The sequence below is a fragment of the Primulina tabacum genome, chromosome 14, assembly GCF_025594145.1.
Source record: "Primulina tabacum isolate GXHZ01 chromosome 14, ASM2559414v2, whole genome shotgun sequence".
NCBI lineage: Eukaryota > Viridiplantae > Streptophyta > Magnoliopsida > Lamiales > Gesneriaceae > Primulina > Primulina tabacum.
Genome location: NC_134563.1, coordinates 34,148,757 through 34,173,347, shown reverse-complemented (window position 1 = coordinate 34,173,347; position 24,591 = coordinate 34,148,757). Strand labels below are relative to the sequence as shown.

Genomic DNA, 24,591 nt, shown 5'->3' with positions numbered 1-24,591 from the left:
CAAATCAAGAAAACATATTTTACGCGAAAGACAAAAATTTGTGTTAGACGGTCTCATGGGTCGTATTTTGTGAGACGGATCTTTTGCTTGGGTCGTCCATGAAAAAATATTATTTTTTATGTTAAGAGTATTATTTTTTATTGTGACCCGTCTCATAGATAAAGATTCGTGAGACCGTCTCACAAGAGACTTACTCTTTACGAAAAGAAGATGAAAATAATGATGTTTTTATTATAGAAAAAAACATCATTAAAAATTATTCTCTTGGAACAAAAGTGAAAAAATCCAAATTATATAATTTCGTGTTCCACTTAAAATCCTTAAAACGAACTAAACTCTTGTCCTTCTCATGAAATAGATGAATTGAGTCGACAATATTTCTAACTTTTCAAAACCATATTTATGTCAAGAATACGGTACTATATATATATATATATTGTCCCTTTGATGGAGTCACATGTAAAATACAGTTGTGCTTTGACAAAATATAAAGCTGCAAAATTAGTACTTGGAATATATTGAAATTATATAATTTTTTGGTTCGAGAAAATTAAAGGAAAATGAAGGTCACATCCCTATCATGCACGAGAATAGAAAGTAGCTTTTGATATATATTTTTTGAAATAATAATTTCGGACATGTGAACTTTAATTGTCACATAGTAATGAGCTGTCATTTTGGATATGTATGTATTCCCATTCCCATTCCCATTCCCATTCCCATTTATATATAATCGTAGGCACCCTTCTCTATGTGGTTTAATCGTAAATTCAAACGTCCATTCTACATCAGACATATTTATACAAGTTATTTAATAAACTGTTTTTTTTTATATAAAAAAAACATGGTTTTATTTTAAATGTGTCGGAAGTCAAAAAAATAATATTGAAAGAACATTTATTATTCTTGGAATGATAATTTAATACATATAAATCTAAATAAATTACAAGATGGGGTTTTTTGAATTTTGTAATAATTTTTTTTTTCTGGACATATAAGAATTACAAATTAAATCTGGTTGATTATATTGTTGTGAAATAATATTGGTTCTGATTAGGGATGTAATCGAGTCGAACCGAGCCGAGCCGAACTCTTGAATGTTTGAGCTTGGTTCGTTTATAATCGAGCCAAGCTCGAGCTTTATCTAACGAATATATGCATGGCTCACGAACTTATTCAAGTCTTTATCGAGCCTAAACAAGCTTAATAAATATGAATTATACATTTAAATATTCATTAAATTAATTAAAAAGTAAATTATATATTTAAAGAAAAATTCTTATTAAAATTTGTAAATTTATTATAAAAATAAATTTAATAGAATTTTCTATATATTTCATAAATAATATGCAAAATCAATAAATCAAATATCAAAACTATTATTTTTTTATCTAAAAGATTACTCATGAACTTACCAACGAACATGTTCACGAGCTAACGAGCTGAATACTGTAAAGCTTGAGTTTGGTTTGTTTATCTTAACGAGCCTCATTAAACGAGCTTTTATCGAATCGAGCTTCGAATAGCTCACGAACGATTTGGTTCGTTTAGCTCACTAGTTCTGGTACGACAAACAAGTTGAAAAGATTGAAGAAAGGACAAGCTGAACACAAAGTAACAAAATGTAAGAGATCTACGACACCCTAAAAACCCTTCATGTTAGGACAGACGGGAGCACCTCCAACCTTTTTCCATGACATGATTCGAATATTAATCATCGACCATGAATTGCATCTTATATAAAAATTTGATTTTTTTGGTTTTACATATTTATTTTTTTTAAGATTTTGATTTTTTATGTTGTTAAATTTTAGCTATTAATTTTTTTGAAAATTTTAATATTTTTTCCAGTAAAAAATTACTGATATGTTTATCGATGCTGAAAATCGTCAAAACGATTAAAATTGTAAAAATAAAAATAATATGTTAAAACTTAAATTTAACAATATCGACGAAAACTATTGCAGAAGATCGATATCACAACTCCATGTAAAAGTATCTTACACAACCCCGCGGTCCTAAAATAAGTAGCAATGATGTTGTCACAGTAGATAGAAGTTGTAGTAGGTTTAACAGTCAGGCCAAGTTCATCTAGAAGATAGCGAACCCTATTGCACCTCAACAGTTGTGGAAGCAATGACACGATATTCAGCCTCAGTAGATGATCGAGCAATAGAACCCTGCTTTTTAAAGCTCCACGATATCAGATGGGGACTCAGAAACACAATATAAGCACTAGTGGACGTGCGATTATCGATATCACCAGCCCAATCCACATCACAATTCACAGTAGGCATGCATGGAAAGAGAAAACAATGTCGGCGTAAAAAAAAGATATAGAAGTTATCGTTAAGATAGTGTAGCAGATTCTTGATAGCCCCATGTGTAGAGACGACGGAGAATACATAAAATGAGACAGTTGATTAACTGGGAAGATCGATATCGTGACGAGTAAATGAAAGATATTGTAGACTACCAAACGTTTGGCGATACAAAGGTTGCGTCCGTAGGGGGCGAGCCATCTGAAAGGTGCAGAGCAGAGGATGTTGCTAGAAGCGACTGAACTGGTTTGAGTCAGCCATGTCGGTCTTGGTAAGAATATCAAGAAGATACTTTTTCTGAGATAGACAAAGGTCCCTGCATAAGAAAAAACTTGAACACCTAGAAAATACGACAAGGAACCTATCTCTTTGACGAAAAACCGATTGTTCAATTGATCCATGCAGCCATCTAGATTGTCAGAACTGTTTCTTTTGAGAATCAGGTCATCAACATGGACTTAGATACATAGTTATACCTCCAGGACAGAAAATAAATGGAGATGTGTCAGCACGATGAGAGTAAGCGAAACCAACACTGAGTAAAAACTAGAGAAGTGCAGTGTACCGAGAGTAGGGCGCTAGCTTAAGATTATAAATTGTTTTGTTCAACTTGCAAACATAGGAAGGAAAATTAGATTCAAAAACTCGGGCCGTTGAGCCATATAAACATAGTCATCCAAATGACCCTGAAGAAACACATTATTCACATCCATTTGACGAAGAGACCACCCATTTGAAATCGCAAGCGACATAATAATACAAACAATAGTGGGTTTTTCCACAGGACTGAAAGTGTCAGTGTAGGGAAGACCAGGAGTTGGGAGGGTTAGGCATGTGAGATTTGATGGCAGGGCAAGGCTGGTCGCGGGAGATAGACTAAGGTTGCGGAGATGTACATGTTGGGTTTCTAGTGGTACAGGACTCGGGTTGGGTAACAAAGTGGTGAAGAATCTCTAGGCAAGGAACGTTCCAAAGGCACACCAGGCAGCACTCCAGCAGTGGGTCCAGCACCAACCAAGTAAGACACATGGTGAAGAAAGGTGGGTAAGTTTATGTGGAGAGTAGGGATAAAGTCAGGGATAACACAGACAACAAATATTCGAAGATTGGAACGATTTGGGAAAGAACCGAAAAGGCTTTCAAAGAAGAATTTGTACGAGATATTGTGGCTTAGGTAACCGATTAATCAAATAAACCGCAGTGGCAAAGGCGAAAGGCCAAAATTGTGTAGGAACAGACGTGTGGTGTAGAAGCGCAAGACCAGTAGTTCCGACAGCATGCCAATGAAGAAGTTTTGAGAAGTCATTATTGAAAAAATAATTTTGAATTTCAAGATATAATTATTTTTGAAAATTATAATTTTTTTATTGATATGCTTTTGGAATATTTATATATATTTTTACTTTTCTAAATATTTATATTAAAATTTTTGTGATACGGTATCCTTGTTTAAAAAAAGTTTGTTCTTAATTAAACTCTTACTTTCTTTGTGTAATATATTTCTTATTGAGTTAAACCTTAGGAGAGATGAAGGCTATAAATAAGAGGATTTAAATCATGCAAAGTAGATAGTGATTTAAAAGTGGGAGAGTTTTTCGTGGACAGTTTTTCGTGGAGGTGGTTTTTCGTAGAGGTAATTTGTGTGAGGTGATTTTCGTGGGAGCTCTTGAATGATCATTCACGCACTTTGCACGACACAAACCTTTCAGAGAAAATATATCCACAACGTCGCTGCTGATCCAAGAAGTGCTGATACCGTGTGTTGTATTGATTGTTGCAGACATTTACAAACAACATCCGTGACGACTTTGGCTGAAGATCGTTTATGTTGCTCCAGTTTTGGCATCACATTTTTGTTGCTTTCTTGAATATATTTTATTCTGGTTATTTAGTTTTAGAAAGCATTTATTTTCTCAACTTGTTGAGAAAATTGATTTTAGTAGTAATCACTATTTGTATTGTTTACATGTAAACTCATTGGTTTTATAGTGATAATTTTTCCCTGAGTCACCGCACAAGTATTTATACTTATGCAAATTTAATATTGTCCATAATATTTATTTAAAGTCAATTTGTGTTACAAACTTTAATATTCTGTTGCATGTTGTCTTAAATGTTGTAACATTTAGCACAACACTTAATTTTGATAAAACACAAATTTACAATCTTACACTGCTACTATTATATAAACTCACATCTGTCAAGCAATAACCCCGAACAATTATGTTCAGGAGTGTGAGGAGAGGTGGTTAGGCGAGAAATTTCATGCAAACCAAGCACTCACATCTTATTCATCGATTTGTTCTTCAGACTTAACTGTGAGGGAGATTACAGGGTGAGTGATATGGTCGTCACTCAGTAAGCGAGGCATGTTCAAGCACTACATTACAAATACACATTATTTTCAAAAAAGTAGCATATCATTCATAACATGTATCAAAAAAATAAATGTAAGCATAACATTGACACAAGCACCGAGATTCATTTACTCTCCATGGTTTACTAATATCAGTCTCTAGATTTTTTATTGTTTTAAGGAGCAAGATCATATTACAGTTACAATCCCACCATGTAAAGGTCATAAACTTATCGTATGTTGGGATCTTATCCATATCTTGTTGAATTCTCACAGTGCTAAAATATAATATATTATATCACAACAAGAGGAAGAAGAATAATAATGTTCGACCGAAACTTTCAAAAACAACTAAGCAATAAACGAAATTTATAGTTTTAAAATAAATCCACTTACCTTACCAAATTTCAAAAACTTGGTCATAAGTTATATGCAATTTTCGAAGACTTTGGTGGTTGAACGTGGAATGCTTTCTTGTGCAAAATTCATGATGTATTTAGGCTTTATTGAATTTATTAGCTTTCTTGTTAGGCAAAAGTTATCTTGCGTGTAATATTTTCTTCCGAATTTGATTGACATCTTAACTTAAATTTCGAAATTATTGATTACTAGTATTTAACCCGTGCGATGCACGGGATGATATTATTAAAAATTAGTAAAAAATGAATAGATATTTAAATTTTAAAAAAATAATACAATTATAAAAAATAAAAATAAAAACTATTTTTTTGCTAATTTTAAAAACTTTTTTAAATACAACGCATGTCGATTAATTTTTTTGGCTAATAATCACTATCATATAACAAAATTTTAGATCATGTTAGCATAAGGCAATGACATGATGCTTATCATGTTTAGTGTATTGATATCGGCCATCAACCTTAATACAGATTTCGAGAAGTTATATATTATTATTTTTTAACATGTGATAAAAAAATATTTTTAAATCACATTCAATGAAATTAATGAGAAATACTTTTTTAAAAATTCAGTAATTTCGTTTAAATCCACATTCACAAACAATTTTGTGACATGCCACGTGTTTGACACATTAGAATGATAACAATAATTTTTTTATCCAAATGAGTTGTGATTTTATTTACAAAATCGCTTCATAATATACACAACAGCATATTATTCCGAAAGAAAAATGAAACATGTGATCATAAGTAGATTATGTATAAATCAGAAAAATTATTTTATTAACATTTACTATGTGTATTCCAAAACAATGTCAATAAATTTTATAAGGTGTCTTCTAATAAGATGTTTGCTTTATTTAGAATTGATTTAATCATTTTCATTACGGGACATTATACTATCATGTATCCGTGAACTTTGTAATATAGAATAAAATTATCATATTAGTAATACGTAATAATTAAAATTTTGTACAAATAGAAGAATAAATTTTTTTACTTCTCGATCATGAAAGATAGATTTCAAACTTAATGTCTCGTTGTTCTCGTTGTTTCCATATATAGGTAGTTCATGAAAATAAACAAATCTAAATTTAAATGAACATTACATCTTAGAAGGATTCAACTCATATATGGTGCTGAAAAGGTGAGTCATTTCAGAATTCAATTTTGAAGTAGATAAATTTAATAAGATAAATAGAATAAAATTGGTTTCTAATATAATATACAATATTGCATTATTTATAAATTAAAATTCAAATAAGACATCCCAAGGGACAAAAATTATAAACTGGGTGCATTTGACAGAATTATATCATACATTAACTCTTTCAAATTATAAAAATCTCGAATTGCATGCATTGGGTGTCAAACATTTCTGATTATTGAGGGTAATATACATGTTTATTAATGTCAATTTAAAACTCTTTTGAATCTATTTTTTTTTTAATTTTCTTGTGCTCTTTTATTTGAATTTTTAAGAAGACAATTCAAGATATACGATATACATATGATTTTGGAAGAAAACTACAATGCATTAATTCTTTCAAATTAAGGTAATTTCGAAATAATATGTATTTGAGATGAAAAATTTATGATTATTAAATAGTAAATTAATGTCTATTGAAAAACTTTGTTGCAGTGATAACTTTTAACACTCGACCAATTTTATTTTTAGAGAAATGAAATAAACTAATTAAATATTGTATTTTTTTTAGTAAGTAATTTGAGCAGTAAATTACTTAAAATAGCAAAATTACCTCGTGGGTGATACTGAACATTGCAATCATTTGTATTTTAAATTTATTTATCCATTTTTACTTAAACTGATTGATATAATCAATGCAAAATTTTTAATATAGTATAGGTTTTCAATAGAATTTATTTTTAATTTGAGTAAAAAAATAAAAAAAAACATATAATACATCAATTACATTTGAATTAATATAAAAATTAATTAAATTCAAAATTGAATTAAATGAATTGATATAATCAATGCAAACAATAATTGTAGTGATCATTTATTGGAGTATATATATGTCAATATTCATGATAAATCTTTCCCTTTTAGAAATGACATTTTGGCGGGAAATTATTATTTTTGGCAAAAACTTCGCTTTTATATATATATATATATATAGATTATGTGATGTATTTCCGAATTTAATGCATTTTATTGGCTTGTGAATTTCAAATACCATGTTATATTTTCGAATTTATTATTATTTAAAATAATACCGAAATTTTGAAAATAAAATCTTATAGATGTCTGTAATTAAATAAATAGTTAAATGCTCAAAAACGGTGACCCCACGAGAGAGTGTTAAATTTTGCCGGACATGGATGAGAACCATCAACAAATCCGAATAGATCAAGACCAATGACGAGGGCCATGAACTGCAGACGCCATTGGAGATAATTGTCGGAGCTAGCTTAGCTTTAAGGGAGCATGAGCAGCAACATTGAAGAAAATCGGAGTAACAGGTGCAGTAGCACTAGGGGAGGCTGCCATAGGGATGTTGGAAGAAAGGGCCGGGGAGAAAAAGATGGAAGAGGGGGGCTGCGACGACGCCGGCGGCTTGAGAGCTAAGATTAGGGTTAGTGGATTAGGCCAAAGACTCTTCATACCATGTAGAAACAAATAAGAAAATATAATTTTCATTTATCTGGAAAAATAAATTTACAACCTAACAAACGTAACATATTACAAAAGATAAATGACAAAAATAATACAAAATATAAACTTAAAATACTCTAATTATATGCCCAATATGTATGTGCAACAATAATATATAACAGCTATATATCTTTGTGCATTTATACATGTATATATATATGTGGAACCAAAACAAAGGGCTTCTACTTTGTCTCAGTGATTCAGTAACGTAGCTGTCAGTACCAGTACCCAACGCCCATGCAAAATCATTTTCTTCAAGTTTGACCAAAACCGACTAATTTGACCCAACAATTAATATATATTTACAACAAATTTTGTTGACGGGTTGGAGGGAAAGTTTTTAGGGTTTCCAGGATTCCTTTCAAAGTCGTACCACTGATTTTATCGTGAGTAGGGCCTATCAACATGTGATGCCATGCATAGATAGTACTTAAGTATATTTGAATTATATATATATATATATACACACACACACAGAGTGTACTTGTGTATCTTTCCTCTCTATGTGTGTATTTGATTTGAACTTTGTTCACAAATGTGATCAACTTATATTGTACGTAAATTTAAGATTAGGTCTCTTCAGTGGCGAAATCAGAAATATGGCTCTGCTCGAGCTAAAATTTTAAACTCTATAATTTTTTAATATATTAAATTGGGTCACCCGGGCTAAAGTCCGGGTATAGGAGCCTTTTGGCTCCGCCCCTGGATCTCTTGTGAGACGGTCTCACAAATCTCACAATCTGTGAAACGGATTAACTCTATCGATATTCATAATAAAAAGTAGTACTCTTAACATAAAAAATAATATTTTTTCATGAATGACTCAAATAAGAGATCTGTTTCACAAAATACGACATGTGAGACTGTGTCACACATGTTCTTATGTAAACTCGATTATAACTCAATTCACATACTATATCCAAGTTTTTTTTTTCATTGATAGAAAAGCCCGGGTCACATTATTTTTTGTTCGATAATTTGTGATTCGATTTTGATATATTGGAGTCATAATCGGAACAATTCCTCAACATTTTAGCCAATGTATATTACCAAATAGTATACCCTTAATTATCAGAGATATCAGAAAATAATAACGCAAATATTGTTTAAATTATATTTTAATTTATTTTGTAAATCTAAAAAAAAAATTGGAAAAAGAAAAGGACACTGTTTTAGATAGGAGATCGGATACGGGTCAGCCCACCAGAAACCCACCCTTCCCCAACGCTTTGGGCTACAGGTCACGGACGGGAGAAGTGAGTACCACGTCAAATGCGAGAGCGTGGAAGACACGAATAATGAGAGGGATTGAGTCCAATTAAAAATAAGGGAGTAGGTCTCTCAATCCTACCGATATTCACATTAAAAAGTAATACACTTAGCATAAAAAATTTCATGGATGACCCAAATAAGAGATATGTCTCATAAAATATTACCCGTGGGATCGTCTCACACAAATTTTTGTCAAAACAAGGATATGGCGCGTGGTTAGCCCTTGAAGATCTAAAAGGGTAATTACGTCACGGAGGAAAGAAAGGGGACGAGTGACCAATCGTTGGTGTGAAGACCGAGGTGGGGGCGGCTCAAGAACCAAAGGCTGTTGCATGTCTTTGACGTGGTTATTTGTGTTCACCCTTATTAAATATTTCATTAAATAATATATTTATTATAATTATAAATATTAAAAATTGTAAATTATTGTCATGTAAAATATTAATTGTTTAACACATGTATATAGTAATAAAGAGATCAATATATGAATCATATGGAAGAAAAGATTAATAAAGAGATCAAGACATGCATTGTGATGATAAACTAATAACATGTATTTATATTATATGCAGATTTGAGACACTTAAAATCGACAGAAAACCTTGATTATGCGTCTTGAAAAATAAATATCGTATATCATACTTAAAATTACGATGATATTAAAATTATTATATCGTCGGTATGCATAATTAATATATTGATTGTACTAAAATGTTACAGTATACGAGAGATTTCGATGCTATTTAGATATATATTGTCTCACACCCAAAATATATAAATCTATCGAGATTTGAATCAAATTCTACATTAGTTTTGGTGTCTCGCAATTAGCACTGGACCAAGTGATTCTAAACGGCTAAATTCACTTGAGTTGTTTTGGATGTTATATTTGAAATCGATTCAAAGACGGTGGTAGATGCGATTACTTCAAAGAATGTTGATTACGCAGAGTTTGACTTAATTATTTCCGGCTGCTATCAAATTTTTGAAGCACATCTTTCATTCAATATTCAACATGCATGTTAGAAAACAAACAAATATATAGTGGCTCATTCCCTTGCTCGAGCGGCCATATCATACGCTAATCCTTTTATTGTGTTTCGTCCTCTAAATATCATTTGTAATTTCATTTCCCAAGATCGTGAGGATAACACTTGATAAATGACATTCTCATTAAAAAAAAAAAAAAAAAAGGAATGTGACCCCCCGTTGTATGGAAAACAATCATTAAAAGAACAATCAACGCATGTAAAAAAGGTTTATTTCGTAAAATAATTCAAATAAAATGATATAATTGTAAATGTTTGGGAAAACTCGTATACACTCTCTTAGAAAAATATAATTATGATATCCAAAATAGATACAACATAGGAAAAAATAATTATTACGTTTGGGTTTGTGTTGTATTCTTTTCTGAGGAAATATTTTTTTGTAACAATGTAGTTTCATTAAAATAGTTTCTAAGAAAGAAAATAGTATTTTGAGTTGATAATGCCCAAAAGGGAAGAAAAAAAAAGACATCTAATTTTTTTTTATATACTTTAATTGTCAGAGAATAATATATAAGATGAAAGATTGTTTGTTGAAGATTCGATGAAGTCTCATCCAAGTTTATATTGAAAATCAAACCGTTGATTTTTTGAGAAAACCGAACCAATTTGTTATAGAATTCAATTTGAATTCTATAACAAAAACGAGCACAAACAGAAGAATTACGTGATTTGATCAAATTGATATATGTTCACGGAAAAGAGATTCTGATTCTATTCAATATCTCGCTAACAATACAATACAACAGATTGAAATCCCAATTCACATAAACCAACTCTCAGTCCACTCTCCACGAATCTTTAATTCATTGAGTTCCCCTACTTTTATAGTTTGTATAAGGCCGCCAAAAAAAGATTTCCTGAAAGTTTTACAATCGCTTTCAGTTACTCGACTGAGTAGGTCTCTTGTGATATGGTTTCACGAATCTTTATCTGCGAGATGGGTCATCTCTACCGATATTCACAATAAAAATTAATACTATTAGCATAAAAAATAATACTTTTTCATGGATGACCCAAATAAGATATCCATATCGCAAAATACGACTTGTGAGACCGTCTCACACAAGTTTTTACCTACTCGACCTGCCCAATTAACAACATGTTGGAAATTCTTAAATATTAAAATTTTATATGTTGGAGCACAAGCTATATCAATCCAAATGGGAAAAAAAAAACTAATTAAGTTGGTAATTATCTCTAATTGAATTGCTAATATAAAATTTTCCTAAATATAAAAATATTTAATTTTAATTTAGTTAGATTAACTATATTTGTGTGTTTAGTACATCACCTTATCACGTGACCAAGCCACGGCAGCAGACCGAACCCCAAAGTAAAACCTCTTTTTTTCTTGCTCATAACTTGTATAATAAATATTTTACCTCTGCACCCGCTGTCTCTATCTTTTGCAGATTCTTTTCACCCTCACGCTCTCTCTAAAGAGCGTTTCTTTTTTCATTTTTTGTCCTTATTTTTCACGTACTACAATGCAATTATCTGCGCAATTAGCCAAGCAGTCCACTCTCCACACATTTCACACACGCACCGATGATAATTTCAAACAGTGTTTTGTACAGTGACGGGATTGCACAACAGTCTTCCCTTTGTTACTCGAAAGTTGAAACCATGTCACTACTCAACTTCAAGTGGAGTTTTTGGTAAGAAAACGGATAATAAACCCAAAAACAAGAGGGGCCGTCTCTTTTCTTTAGCGCTTCTTTCTCGTTGACGCTCATTTTTCCTGGTCAAACTTTGCAGAAGGATATAAAATTTACAGTGTGTGACGGGTACTGTTCTTTATTTATTTATATTATATATTTATTTGGTGTTATTTTAGCGGTAGGGGTGAGTATAAAGAGAGAGGGTATTGCAGCAGCACCTGATGCAGATGCATCCCATGATGGCAGCCTATTACCCCAGCAACGTCACTACCGATCATATTCAACAGGTTTTCTTTTTGCATTCCATTCTTCCTAGCTCCCCTCCGTTTTCTCTGCTCTTTCTCTGTGTTTTCTGTTCAGTTTTGGCATTTCTGCAGAAAATCTGATTTGTTTGGTATTTCTGACTAACTTTGGTAGCAGAAATTTTTTGATGAATGGGTATCTTTTCTTGATTCATGGGTTCTGATTTTTCTTCATGAGTCAATACCAGATGGCCAGCTATCATTCTTGTGTGTGATTTCTGATAGGGATGGGTGTTTGATTGCTTGTACTGTTTCGCTATCCTGAAAATTGTTATCTTTTTTTGGGTATGATATTGTTGACATAAATCACTTCATCCTAAAGTTCTTGGGGGGTTTTGTGTACCATTTTCATTCTGGGGTTTTATTGTTCCCTTTTTCTTTATTAGCATCAACTGTGTACCTATAGGGTTTGCTCTTTGACCTTAAAACTTTATGCGCGCTTTAAATAGGGTTTATTAATAAATCTTGCTAGAAAGATGGTATCTTTGGATGCAATTTTTGGGTTTCGATTTGGTGGTTGGGAGAGAGTTGTGAGGAATTCTTTTTGTTCATCTTTTGTCCTTTTGCTTTGTTCTTGATATTCCTTTAACAAACCCTACCCAGTGATTTTATGTACATATTCTATTTTTAACCATGTGGTGTTCTTCTGTGGGATTTTACATTTTGTGCTTTTGGTATTCTAGGTGAGTTTTCCCCACTTCTAACCATTATGCTTCTGGGGAACATAACCATTTCTCGATTATGGAGTATTATTTTAAGTATTGCCAAAGTAATTTATTGATGGCAGTATTAATTTATTCCACGTCCTTGGGAGGATTTTTTACATAGTTTATGATGTGCTTATTTGTAATCTCATGTGTTCTTTCCTTCCCCAACCCACTCCCCCACCCCCACCAAAAAAAAAAACCACACACACACACACACACGGGGTATCAAATTATTATGAACCCTTTCCTCGCATTTGTTTTTGCTGTGTCTATTTTGCTGCCATTCTGCTTGCATGCAAGTGTTAGTTGAGCATGTATTTTAACTTCTTTTTTCTGAAGAAAGCTAATTTTTTTTTAATGTTATGCAGTATCTGGATGAAAACAAATCACTGATTCTAAAAATTGTCGAGAGCCAAAATTCTGGAAAGTTGAGTGAGTGTGCAGAGTAAGTGAAGGAGTACTCGTTTCTATTGTCTTGGTAATTTTGTATCTTTTTTACTTGATTTGCATGATTAACTATAATATTCTGTATATGGTGACCTCTCGGTTCTCTTATTTTGTGACGATGGGATCTGGGATTATTTGGATACTGTGTGTAAGATCCTTTAAGAAACATCAAGATAAATTAAAATTTTCTTGGGTTAACATGCAGATTTTAACATGATAGTGGACGTTTGCAAGAAGCTTCAGATGTGTACAATTATGTTTTTTGTAAACCTGAGTTCATCGTATTCAGTTCTATGCTTCCACATTTATAATTATTTTTTACTACATATCCCAATTTTGAACACTTGTATGGACAACATTTATCCATAAAAATAAATATTGTGCAGGCTTTTTATCAGATAAACCTCCCTCTCCCTCCTGCTTGATCACACTAAAGGTTGAAAAAAAGAAAATTTTGAAGTGATTCTGGAAAATCATGGTTAATTTTTAAAGAAATTTGAAGTTTGAACTTCTGGTTAACAAGTCTTCGCCTTTGCAGTCAGCTTAAGTACTGGCATGGTTTTGAAAACAAGTGTTTCAATAGGCAGGCTATAATTTTACTTGGTCTTAAGAAAAAAGTTTATAATTTTTAGGACGTGCATGGCTTTCCAGTTTTCATTTTCCCGGCATTCTTTGTCAAGTCCGCGTCCCTATTCATGTTGATTTCTATTGTTATAAATGTTTGGTGGTTACTGAATAACCGCAGAATGTTCCCTCGGCAATATATGATCGAAATCTGTTCTGTACTACACCAGGTTTTTTACCTATTTATGTAAACCAACTGTAGGCACATCATTTTGTTTCAAATCCGAAATGTATAATTTAAGGAGCCGTAGGTATGTAGTTGACATATGAAGCAGATTACCACACTTGAAAGTTCAACTTGACTAGCATTGTTCGCTTTTTTGTTTGGAAAGGATGCTTGAGAAATACAAAAGTTATATTACTTACGTTTTCCATTTGGAAAATTTGCCAAAATTGTAACGTTTTGGAGTGTATTTGCTTTTAGCACATGGATCCAGCCGCTTGCTTTGGCTGCGGCAAGTGTTCCTTAACCGCTGAAATTGGCACCAGGCCCATTGCTTCTCTACTGAATGCTGCCTCTACCGGTGTTAAAATACTTAAAATAACGAGTTCTCTTTTGTGGGTAGTCTGAGAGTTGTGATATTTTGAGAAGTATTATGGTTGAATATTTGCTTGATTGCAAATTTTTCAAATCTTGTAGGAACCAAGCCCGACTGCAGAGGAACTTGATGTATCTCGCTGCCATAGCGGATTCACAACCTCAACAACCAACCATGCACTCTCAGGTGCATGACTAGATTTCCGGTCCCTGATCGAATTAATGTCATTTACAGTTTGTACTAAATAGTTGTATCATAACTTGGTGTTGCAGTATTCTGCTGGTGGGATCATGCAGCCTAGTGCGCATTACCTGCAGCATCAGCAAGCTCAACAAATGACGCCACAATCTCTCATGGCCGCTCGCTCCTCGTTACTTTATGGGCAACAGCAGTATTCCACCCTTCAACAGCAGGCCTTGCACAACCAACTCGGGATGAGCTCTGCAGGAAGCAGCGGTCTTATGCTCCAAGGCGAGCCCCATACCACGGTTGGCCTTGGCAGCCTTGGTGGAGGGTTTCCGGATTTCAGCCGTGGCAGTGGTAGTGATAACCTGCTAGCCACTGGACGTGCTCTCGCCATTGGTAGCAAGCAAGAAATTGGGAGCCATTTGTCGGCCGAAGGGCGAGGAGGAGATGGGGGTGATACCATTTACTTGAAAAGTTCTGATGATGGAAATTAAGGTAAGAAAACGTTGCCGAATGAACTTTAGAATGTGTTATTAGGTCTTGGTAAGATATATCCTTGTGTCATTGAAACTTGGATTGGTGTTTGCTTATATATGGACTTGTAATCTTCTATAGTAGAAGAATTCTGTTTTGGTGTCAAACTTTGAATTCTCTCGAGTACTTTTGGTGATGTAATGTGGTGTAAATTCATAGTTTTAAGTATCACTTGCACGATGTTTATGCCTCCATGCAATTTTGAAAGTTCTGAGCCATCTGCTTCATCCTTGAATCCTTTCCAGTTTATGGATACAAAAACAGTATCACAATTCACAGACCACATGATTTCTTTTGTTTTGTTTTTCTTTAATCGTGCTATATAATGTTTAAAATGTATTTTTATGATCAAGATAGAGTGAAATGTGTTTTTGTTGATGCACGCAATATGTATGCATGAATCAACTAAAAGCCTTCCACGACAAATTGACAGTGTATATATGAAAGGTATTAGAAAATTGAATCTATTTTGCAGAAATATCATAATATTAAAAAGGGCTGCTTGGTGAAAAATCTATTGTCTTCCAGTTATTATTCTTCACTATAGAGTTTGAAAATGTGAATTTTTTCCCTTTACGATGAAAATTTCACAGCTTAACCTTGAATTGAAGTGTACCAAGTTTAATGTTAAATATTGTTATAAATATTTTACATTTTTATATAATTAAAGTCTATTTAATTATATATTATTCAATAGTAATATATAAATAACTCATGGAATTCGAACGTTTAAAGCTATTACAAATAATGGATTGCCCACATTTATTTCCTGATTCAAAGCAATATTTTAGCAGTGTACTTTGTCAATAGGCAAATTGTGTCGCGTTTTATTATGTCAATAAATAATTGGAAACAAGAATCGAATAAGTGGTTAGAGCTATCAATAATCCAAATTATTACCAACAAAAAATGACACGTCCTCTGCATGAAAGTATGTCAATTCTTTATAATAAGATTTTCGTCTTCTTTTTTGTTGTATTTTTTCGACAATGCTTTAAGAATGTTTTATACTGCACATTTTTTTTAATAAAAGAACATGGTTGATGTTAAGCTTAATATATTTTCGGGAAGAATAATGATATAAAATGAAGTTTCTTTTTTGTTTGTTTTCTTTTGTTTTTTTCCGATTGGAAGGATTATATATCGTTTATTAATATGTAGCCCCACATGTTCTACGCTTTCTTCTGATGTAGTGTATAGCTAAATGATAAAGATGTATAAAGAGCATCTTATTGATTGGAACTAATTAGAACTCGGAAAAAAATGATGTGGATCAGTTTAGACATGAGGAAGAAATTTATATATATCAGTTTAATGATCTGGGATTCTCGGGGTCGAAGTGTACGCGCGAGCCGAGAACTAACGGTTGATTTAGAGAATGTATCTCAATTGTGCGTAGCACGAGAGCTACACATGATACAACGACTCTACATTTTAGTTGGTTTACAGTAAATTTTGCTATTTGTTGTCACTTTTCATTTTTTCACACACACAGAGATATATCTACATATATATGTATATTATTAGTGTTATGTAGGACATTAGGAACGTAGATATAAAAAACGAGCAGGAGGCGTGCCGATGGAAGATGACATTCACGAAACATTGTTAAAGAAAGCCGAAGTGAAAATCCATGGGAACGAGGAAGAGAATCTTAAGCATAAGCTATGGAATGAAAGCAAAAAAATGTGGATGGTGGCTGGCCCGGCTATATTCTCTCGTTTCTCGACGTTTGGCTGTGAACGTCATCAGCCAGGCGTTTGTTGGACACATCGGTGCTACCGAGCTTGCTGCCTTTGCTCTGATTATCACCGTCTTAGTCAAATTTACTAATGGATTACTGGTATATGATCCTCTCTGAGTTTCCATAAGAAACAGGAAAAATAGCGGTAACTTTATACTATTTTGTTTGATATATATATGCAGTTGGGTGCTGCTAGCGGATTGGAAACTCTATGTGGGCAAGCTTATGGTGCGAGACAGTATCACATGCTTGGGATATATCTTCAAAGATCATGGATTGTTTTACTCTTAACATCGACTTTGATGCTACCGGTTTTCACTTTCGCTGGCCCGATTTTTAAAGCTTTAGGACAGGACGAAAGTATTGCGAACATGGCGGGAACTATTTCTGTTTGGTTCATCCCCGTGATATATTCTTACATCTCGTCGTTTAGCTGTCAAATCTTCCTACAATCACAGAGCAAGAACATCATTATCTCTTATTTGGCTGCTTTATCTTTATGCATCCATGTTTTTCTGTCATGGCTTTTGACAGTCAAATACAAGCTCGGAATCGCTGGTGCCGCCGTATCCACTATTTTGGCGTACTGGATCCCCAATATTGGTCAACTTATATTTATAATGTGCGGAGGATGTAAAGAAACGTGGAGAGGTTTTTCGATCTTAGCTTTCAAAGATCTTTGGCCTGTGGTCAAGCTTTCTTTGTCAGCTGGTGCCATGGTCTGGTTAGTTTTTTCTTCTCGGCCAGTTTTAGTCAGATTTGCAGCATTAATCCACGATTCTCATGCAAATGGCCAGTTTTTATATATTCAGTTTATTCTAGGCCCTTAATCCGCAGTTCTTAACTATTTGTTTCGTTTATCGGAGGCAGTCTTGAAGTCTGGTACAATTCCATACTGATTCTCTTGACAGGAAACTTGAAAAATGCGGAGGTTGAAATTGACGCGCTATCAATCTGGTAGCACTAGCTTTTCCCCGATTCTGTATTTATATATACATACATATTTCCAGTCAGACTAGAAACTCTAGAACTTGCTATATGTTACTTCTTGCAGTCTCAATATCAACGGGTGGGAGATGATGATATCTTTTGGTTTCTTGGGTGCAGCAAGGTACCATGATTTGATTTTGTTTCTGCTCTATGATACCTCGTGGAAATTGATTTCACTTTCCCTAATTCTGTTCTTTACTTGTAGCGTTCGTATCGCGAATGAGCTCGGAAGGGGAGACTCTAAAGCAGCAAAGTTCTCGATTGCAGTGATAGTCCTCACATCATTTTCGATCGGTCTCGTTCTGTCTATAGTTGTCTTCTTCTTGCGAGGACATCTAGCTTACATATTCACCGATAATCATGAAGTAGCATCGGAAGTGGCTCGCTTGTCCCCTCTTCTTGCATTCTCCATGCTTACCAACAGCGTTCAACCCGTTCTTTCTGGTAAACTTTTGACAACCTTATCTATATATAATACATCATTCATCGTCTCATTTTTCGAATCAAACGATGTCCTGACTAAACTGAAAAAAATAAAAAATAAATCGAACATTCACAGGGGTTGCAATTGGCGCCGGATGGCAGAGCACTGTAGTATACGTTAATTTGGGATCCTATTACTTAATCGGAATCCCTCTTGGAGTTGTTCTTGGTTATGTCATCAAATTACAAGTTGAGGTCAGTTACATTCAGTTCATAATACTTCGTTTTTATAGGCAATATTTATTCGGAAATTAAAGTATCTTGTCATTCAATACAAGATACTTTGGTTAAGTTTAGTTGGTGTTAGTATTAGCAAGCTCATATCGGCCCAAGTAATGCACCGACGTATAGGCCCACATAATATGCCAACAGTAGCCCATGTATTGGTGTATGGAAGTCGCATTTTATCTTTTTAACATTCGGATTAGACACGCTTCTTCTAGCTTCTATATATAAAAGCTTGTACACTGACGATTTAATAATTCAGTTCAGTTGCTTTCTGATTTTTCCTCCAGTGGAAGTTACTGGTTTAACATGGTATCAGAGCCAGCGGAATTGCGTTTTTTCTGTCAGTGATCGAGGCATCTCGCAGCTGGTTATAAGCTCAATTGATTGAGATCGTTGAGCATTTCTTTTTTCAATCGAGGTTTCTTGCAGCTGGTTATAAGCTCAATTGATTGAGATCGTTGAGGTTTTTTTAGCTCCAAATCGACAGATCCATGGCGAACATTAATAATTTCAATGATCCCTTGTTCTTGCACCCGTCTGATGCTCCAGGTATGACTATTGTTAGTGAACAATTAACAGGGGTTGAGAATTATGGCATTTGGAGTCGTGCTATGTTGATCGCCCTTCGTGCTAAGAACAAGACAGCATTTATCGATGGAACAAGCGCGCGACCACCTGCAGGAAGCCCCACTTCGAATCAGTGGGAGAGATGTAATGCTCTCGTTTTGTCTTGGATTATGAATTCCGTTTCAAAAAATATTTTTGGTGGAATTGTGTACTCTAGTGATGTCTCAGTGGTATGGTCTGATTTGAAAGATCAATTTGATAAGGTGAATGGTTCGAGAATCTTCTCTATTCACAGAGAACTTGGGAAATTAACACAAGGAAACGACACAATTTCAGTGTATTTTTGTAGACTAAAGCAGCTGTGGGATGAGTATAGTTCATTGGTTGTCTTGCCGTCGTGTGAGTGTACTGCTGCTCGAAAGTATGTTGAACATGATCAACAACATCGTTTATTGCAGTTTCTGATGGGACTTAATGATAGCTACATGCATGTTCAAAGTCAAATTCTGATGATGATGCCCCTACCATCAGTTAGCCAAGCATTTTCGTTACTTTCTCAAGAAGAATCTCATCGCACGTTGTCCTCAGTTGATCAACCAGCTTCGGTTTTTTACACAAGACAGGGAAGAACTGATGAGCGCAGAAAGGATGTACTCATATGTGATCATTGTGGTTGGAATGGTCATGTCAAGGCTCATTGTTTTAAGTTGATCGGTTATCCTCCGGGTCACAAGCTGTATAAGCCACAGCAAGGGAAAGGAAATTCCCCCCGATTTAACCGAGAATTTGATAAGCCCAAGATAAGGACAGTAGCTCATAATGTTACTGGAGACATTGTTGAACCATCTCCAAAGACTGCTGCAAGGAGTGGATCAAGCTTCACCCCGGCTCAATATGCTGAGATTTTGCAGTTGCTGGAAGGTACCGCATTAATTTCATCACATACTAATGCAGCTGCTAAACCTCTGCAGGGGACCGACACCAGTGCAGCAAACATGGCTGGACAATTCCATGACAGTGCTCAGGCAGATTGGATCATTGATACCGGGGCCAATGAGCATATGACTGGTAATTTTTCATTGCTGCGCGGTAATCCTACTTTGTGTTCTTCCCCTAGTTCCGTGAGATTGCCAAATGGTGTTCAACTCTTAGTTAGTGCTAAAGGGTCAGTAGTTGTTCTAAACAACATCCTTCTTCATGATGTGCTATATGTTCCCAATTTTCATTATAACCTTCTATCGGTCTCCAAATTCACTAAGTCCCATGATTGTTGTGTTACTTTCTATCCTCATTGCTGTACATTTCAGGACCGCAAAAGTGGAAAGATAATCTGGATTGGTAGGGCACAACAAGGACTTTACCATTTGTCAACAGCACACTCCCAACTTCCTGAAGCCCAAGTTACACACCATACAATCTCTAATATACCTCAATGTAATACCTTCATTTCTTGTACCTCTGTTACTCATGATTTGTGGCATCAAAGACTAGGGCACATGTCCTTCTCTCGCATGCATCTGTTACCTTTTTTGTCAAAAAACATTGATATGTCTCATTGTGGAATTTGTCCTAAGTCTAAACAAACAAGGTTGAGTTTTCCTAAAGTGAGTTTATCCAAAACTTCTTCTCTATTCGAATTGGTGCATATGGACATTTGGGGCCCTTTTCGAACACCAACCTATAATGGAGAGAAATACTTCTTGACGATTGTAGACGATTTTTCTAGAAGGACATGGACATATCTTATGCAATCAAAAGTGGATATTCTTGGACTTCTAAACCAGTTTTTTATCATGGCAGCAACTCAATTTTCTTCGACAGTCAAAGTCATTCGAACTGATAATGCATCTGATTTTTTTAAACTTGAGTGTAGCTCACTGTTTATGTCTCTTGGGATCTTACATCAGAGTTCCTGCCCATATACTCCTCAGCAAAATGGAGTGGTGGAAAGGAAACATCGCCACTTCCTTGATTTAGCCCGAGCCTTGTACTTCCAATCGTCTGTTCCACTTCAATTTTGGGGAGATTGTGTTCTTACCTCTGTATATCTCATAAATCGAACTCCTAGTCCCCTTCTCAATAACAAAACGCCTTTTGAAGTCATTTTTGGCAAGACCCCCTCCTATGAGCATTTGAAGGTTTTTGGTTGCCTTTGTTATGCTGCCTCTTTACATATCTCTCACAAATTCTCTCCTAGAGCCAATCCTTGTGTGTTTTTGGGTTATTCTGTTCTTCAAAAGGGGTACAAAGTCATGGACCTTGATACCAAACGTTTTTTTGTCTCCAGAGATGTTGTTTTCCATGAATCTCACTTTCCATTTGCTGCCAAGTCTCGGTCCAACCCTTTTTTCCCTGCCTCAAAATCGTTTTTTGATTCTTCCCCACTGGAAGATCATCACTTGTTCGCTGATCTTGACACTTCATCTATTCCAGTAAATAACGTTGATGAAGTGCCCTCAATTCCAGTCCACACAACACCTCCTATTCCCTTGAGAAGATCATCTCGAGTTGCTCAGCCACCCACTTGGACAAAAGATTTTTCCTGTCCTACTTTACCTAGTTCCTCCACTACTCATTGCCACTATCCCATTTCGAATCATATTAACTACTCAACTTTTTCTCCATCTTATCAAAGCTTTTTAACTGCCCTTTCTTCTACCACCGAACCACGATCTTACCATGAGGCAATCGCGGATCCTAGGTGGAAGAATGCAATGGATTTAGAACTAGCAGCCTTGGATTCTAACCATACATGGGATGTCGTTGATTTACCTCCTTATGCCAAGCCAATAGGGTGTCGATGGTTATATAAATTGAAATTCTTGCCAAATGAAAATGTTGATAAGTTTAAAGCGCGGTTAGTCGCTAAGGGATATACACAACCAGCTGGGGTTGATTTCCATGACACATTCTCCCCTACAGCAAAGATCACTACCATCCGTTGTCTCTTCAGCGTAGCCGCCATCCGGGGGTGGAGTTTGTTTCAAATGGATGTTGCCAATGCATTTCTTCAAGGAGACTTAGATGAAGAGATCTTTATGCATTTGCCCCTCGGTTATCATATTCAAGGGCAAAATAAAGTGTGTCGTCTCCGCAAATCCTTGTATGGACTTAAACAGGCATCTAGACAATGGAATCACAAATTTGCATGCTGTGATGATTGAAGCAGGTTTTTCACAATCTCAGCACGATCATTCTTTATTCTTTCATCATACTGCTCACACCACGACTCTTTTAATTGTTTATGTTGATGATATTGTGATTACTGGTAATAATCTGGATGCCATTGCTGCCTTAAAGAAGTTCTTGCACTCGAAACTTGAGCTTCGTGATCTTGGTCTTTTAAAGTATTTCTTGGGGATTGAGATCGCACGTTCCACCAGTGGGATACTTCTAAACCAACGAAAGTATGCGTTGGACCTTCTTTCGGATACAGGGGTTCTGGGAGCCAAGCCGTTTGACACACCAACCGAACAACATCAGAAGCTCACTACACATGCCTTTGATCTCTTGCTTACCTCTTCATCAGGTAATGAATCGGATGACTTGCTTGCTGATCCAGACTCCTTTAAACGATTGGTTGGACGCTTGATATATCTTACCATCACGAGGCCAGATATATGTTATGCAGTGCAATGTTTGAGCCAATTTATGCATTCTCCAAAACACTCACATATGAATGCTGCTATGCGGGTTGTCAAATACCTCAAAGCCTCCCCTGGTATGAGAGTATTTCTTTCTGCTAAGAGTGCTCTCAAGTTGTCTGCTTACTACGATTCGGATTGGGCTTCCTGCCCCATGACTCGTCGATCACTCACAGGCTTCTGCATTAAGTTGGGTGATTCACTAGTGTCATGGCGTACAAAGAAACAAAGCACCATCTCACGCTCTTCGGCCGAAGCAGAATATCGTGCTATGGCTGCCACTTCATGTGAGATAGTTTGGATACAAGGATTATTGTCTGATATGGGGGTATTATTCGTGGAGTCTGCCAAGTTGTATTGTGATAACCATGCTGCATTACACATCGCTGCGAACCCCATGTATCATGAGCGTACAAAGCACATCGACATTGACTGCCACCTCATCCGTGACAAAATCAAAGCTGGTTGTTTTCAGACCGCATATGTCTCTTCCTCAAATCAGCTGGCTGACCTCTTCACCAAAGGGTTGGGCACTGATCAACATTGCTTTCTATTATCCAAGCTTGGTGTCCAAAATTTGTTCCAAGCTTGAAGGGGGCGTGTTAGTATTAGCAAGCTCATATCGGCCCAAGTAATGCACCAACGTATAGGCCCACATAATATGCCAACAGCAGCCCATGTACTTGGTGTATGGAAGTCGCATTTTATCTTTTTAGCTTTCGGGTTAGACACGCTTCTTCTAGCTTCTATATATAAAAGCTTGTACACTGACGATTTAATAATTCAGTTCAGTTGCTTTCTGATTTTCCCTCCAGTGGAAGTTACTGGTTTAACAGTTGGAGGATAAAATAATGAAATGATTAAGAGAGAAATGATAAAAAGAATGATTGAAGAATGATAAAATAATATTATGTTTGGTACGATAGATAAGAATGAGATAATTAATAATCTTTTGATGAATTGACAAAATTGACCTTCCAGTTTTCTGGCGGCGGTCGACAGCGGCGGCGGTCGGCCGGCGGTGTGATTGCCGACGGCGGTCAGCCGACAAGAGGAGGGGGCGGTTGCCGTCCGGCAGTCGGTGGAGGGAAGTCGTGGTGAGTTTGGATTTAGCAGAAGGGTAAAATTGAAAAAATATGATGAATTAAAAGTGAGATAAACAATTCTAGGGGGTGAGGAGATAACATAATCATTCATAGGACGGATTGACTTTGGTAAAATAAAAAACGTATCAAACATGAGATTAAATAGGTTAAAAAAACCATAAACCCGCCTAATTACTCCAATCAAACGCAGCCTTTTAAGTGATAAAAGTTTTCTTGTTTCACAGGGTGTTTGGATTGGAATGTTGACCGGCACACTTGTCCAAACTATCATACTCGTTATAATTACTTGCAAAACCGATTGGGATGCACAGGTACTTGTTTATTATAATGGGTTGATTCAAAAAAATTTAGAAATCTCGATTTCTTTAGTGTTTCATTTGATTCAACAATTTTTTTTCTTCTTATTTGGTAGGTAATTATAGCTAAAACACGAGTTAACAAGTGGTTCGTGGATATTGAGCCTAAAAACAACGGATCAGAAGATGCATGAAGGAGGAAGATCACATTTGATTAATATCTTAGCGGAGGGATCTTACTAGAAATTTATGTTCCATGATTATCTTTTAAATCAATATATGCTTCATTTGCTTGGTAAAATGACTGGTGAACATATCTATTTTTGAGTAATCTAGAAATTCATTTCCTATAAACTAAAAAAATATTTTACTTCATTTTTGCAACTAACATTGAGTTCTCCATATAAACACATCTCAATTGTTTTCTCACTTGGTA

The 24,591-nt window shown here is 35.1% G+C and overlaps 1 protein-coding gene and 1 pseudogene across 2 annotated transcripts; both read left to right on the top strand.

Annotated features, from left to right (window-relative positions):
* Positions 1 to 11,661: 11,661 nt before the first annotated feature.
* LOC142525346 (GRF1-interacting factor 1-like) lies at positions 11,662 to 15,265 on the top strand. 2 transcript variants are annotated; one of them, XM_075629621.1, is made up of 5 exons: positions 11,662 to 11,884; positions 11,971 to 12,045; positions 13,136 to 13,212; positions 14,479 to 14,563; positions 14,650 to 15,265. In XM_075629621.1, the coding sequence occupies exons 2-5, from the start codon at positions 11,980 to 11,982 to the stop codon at positions 15,055 to 15,057; spliced, it is 636 nt and encodes a 211-aa protein (XP_075485736.1). In that variant the 5' UTR covers positions 11,662 to 11,884; positions 11,971 to 11,979; the 3' UTR covers positions 15,058 to 15,265. The 2 variants fall into 2 exon arrangements, with proteins under 2 accessions (XP_075485736.1, XP_075485737.1); XM_075629622.1 differs by having other exon boundaries at positions 11,663 to 11,884; positions 11,974 to 12,045.
* Positions 15,266 to 16,392: 1,127 nt separating this feature from the next.
* Positions 16,393 to 24,482, top strand: LOC142524575 (protein DETOXIFICATION 21-like; annotated as a pseudogene).
* The last annotated feature ends 109 nt before the right edge of the window (positions 24,483 to 24,591 follow it).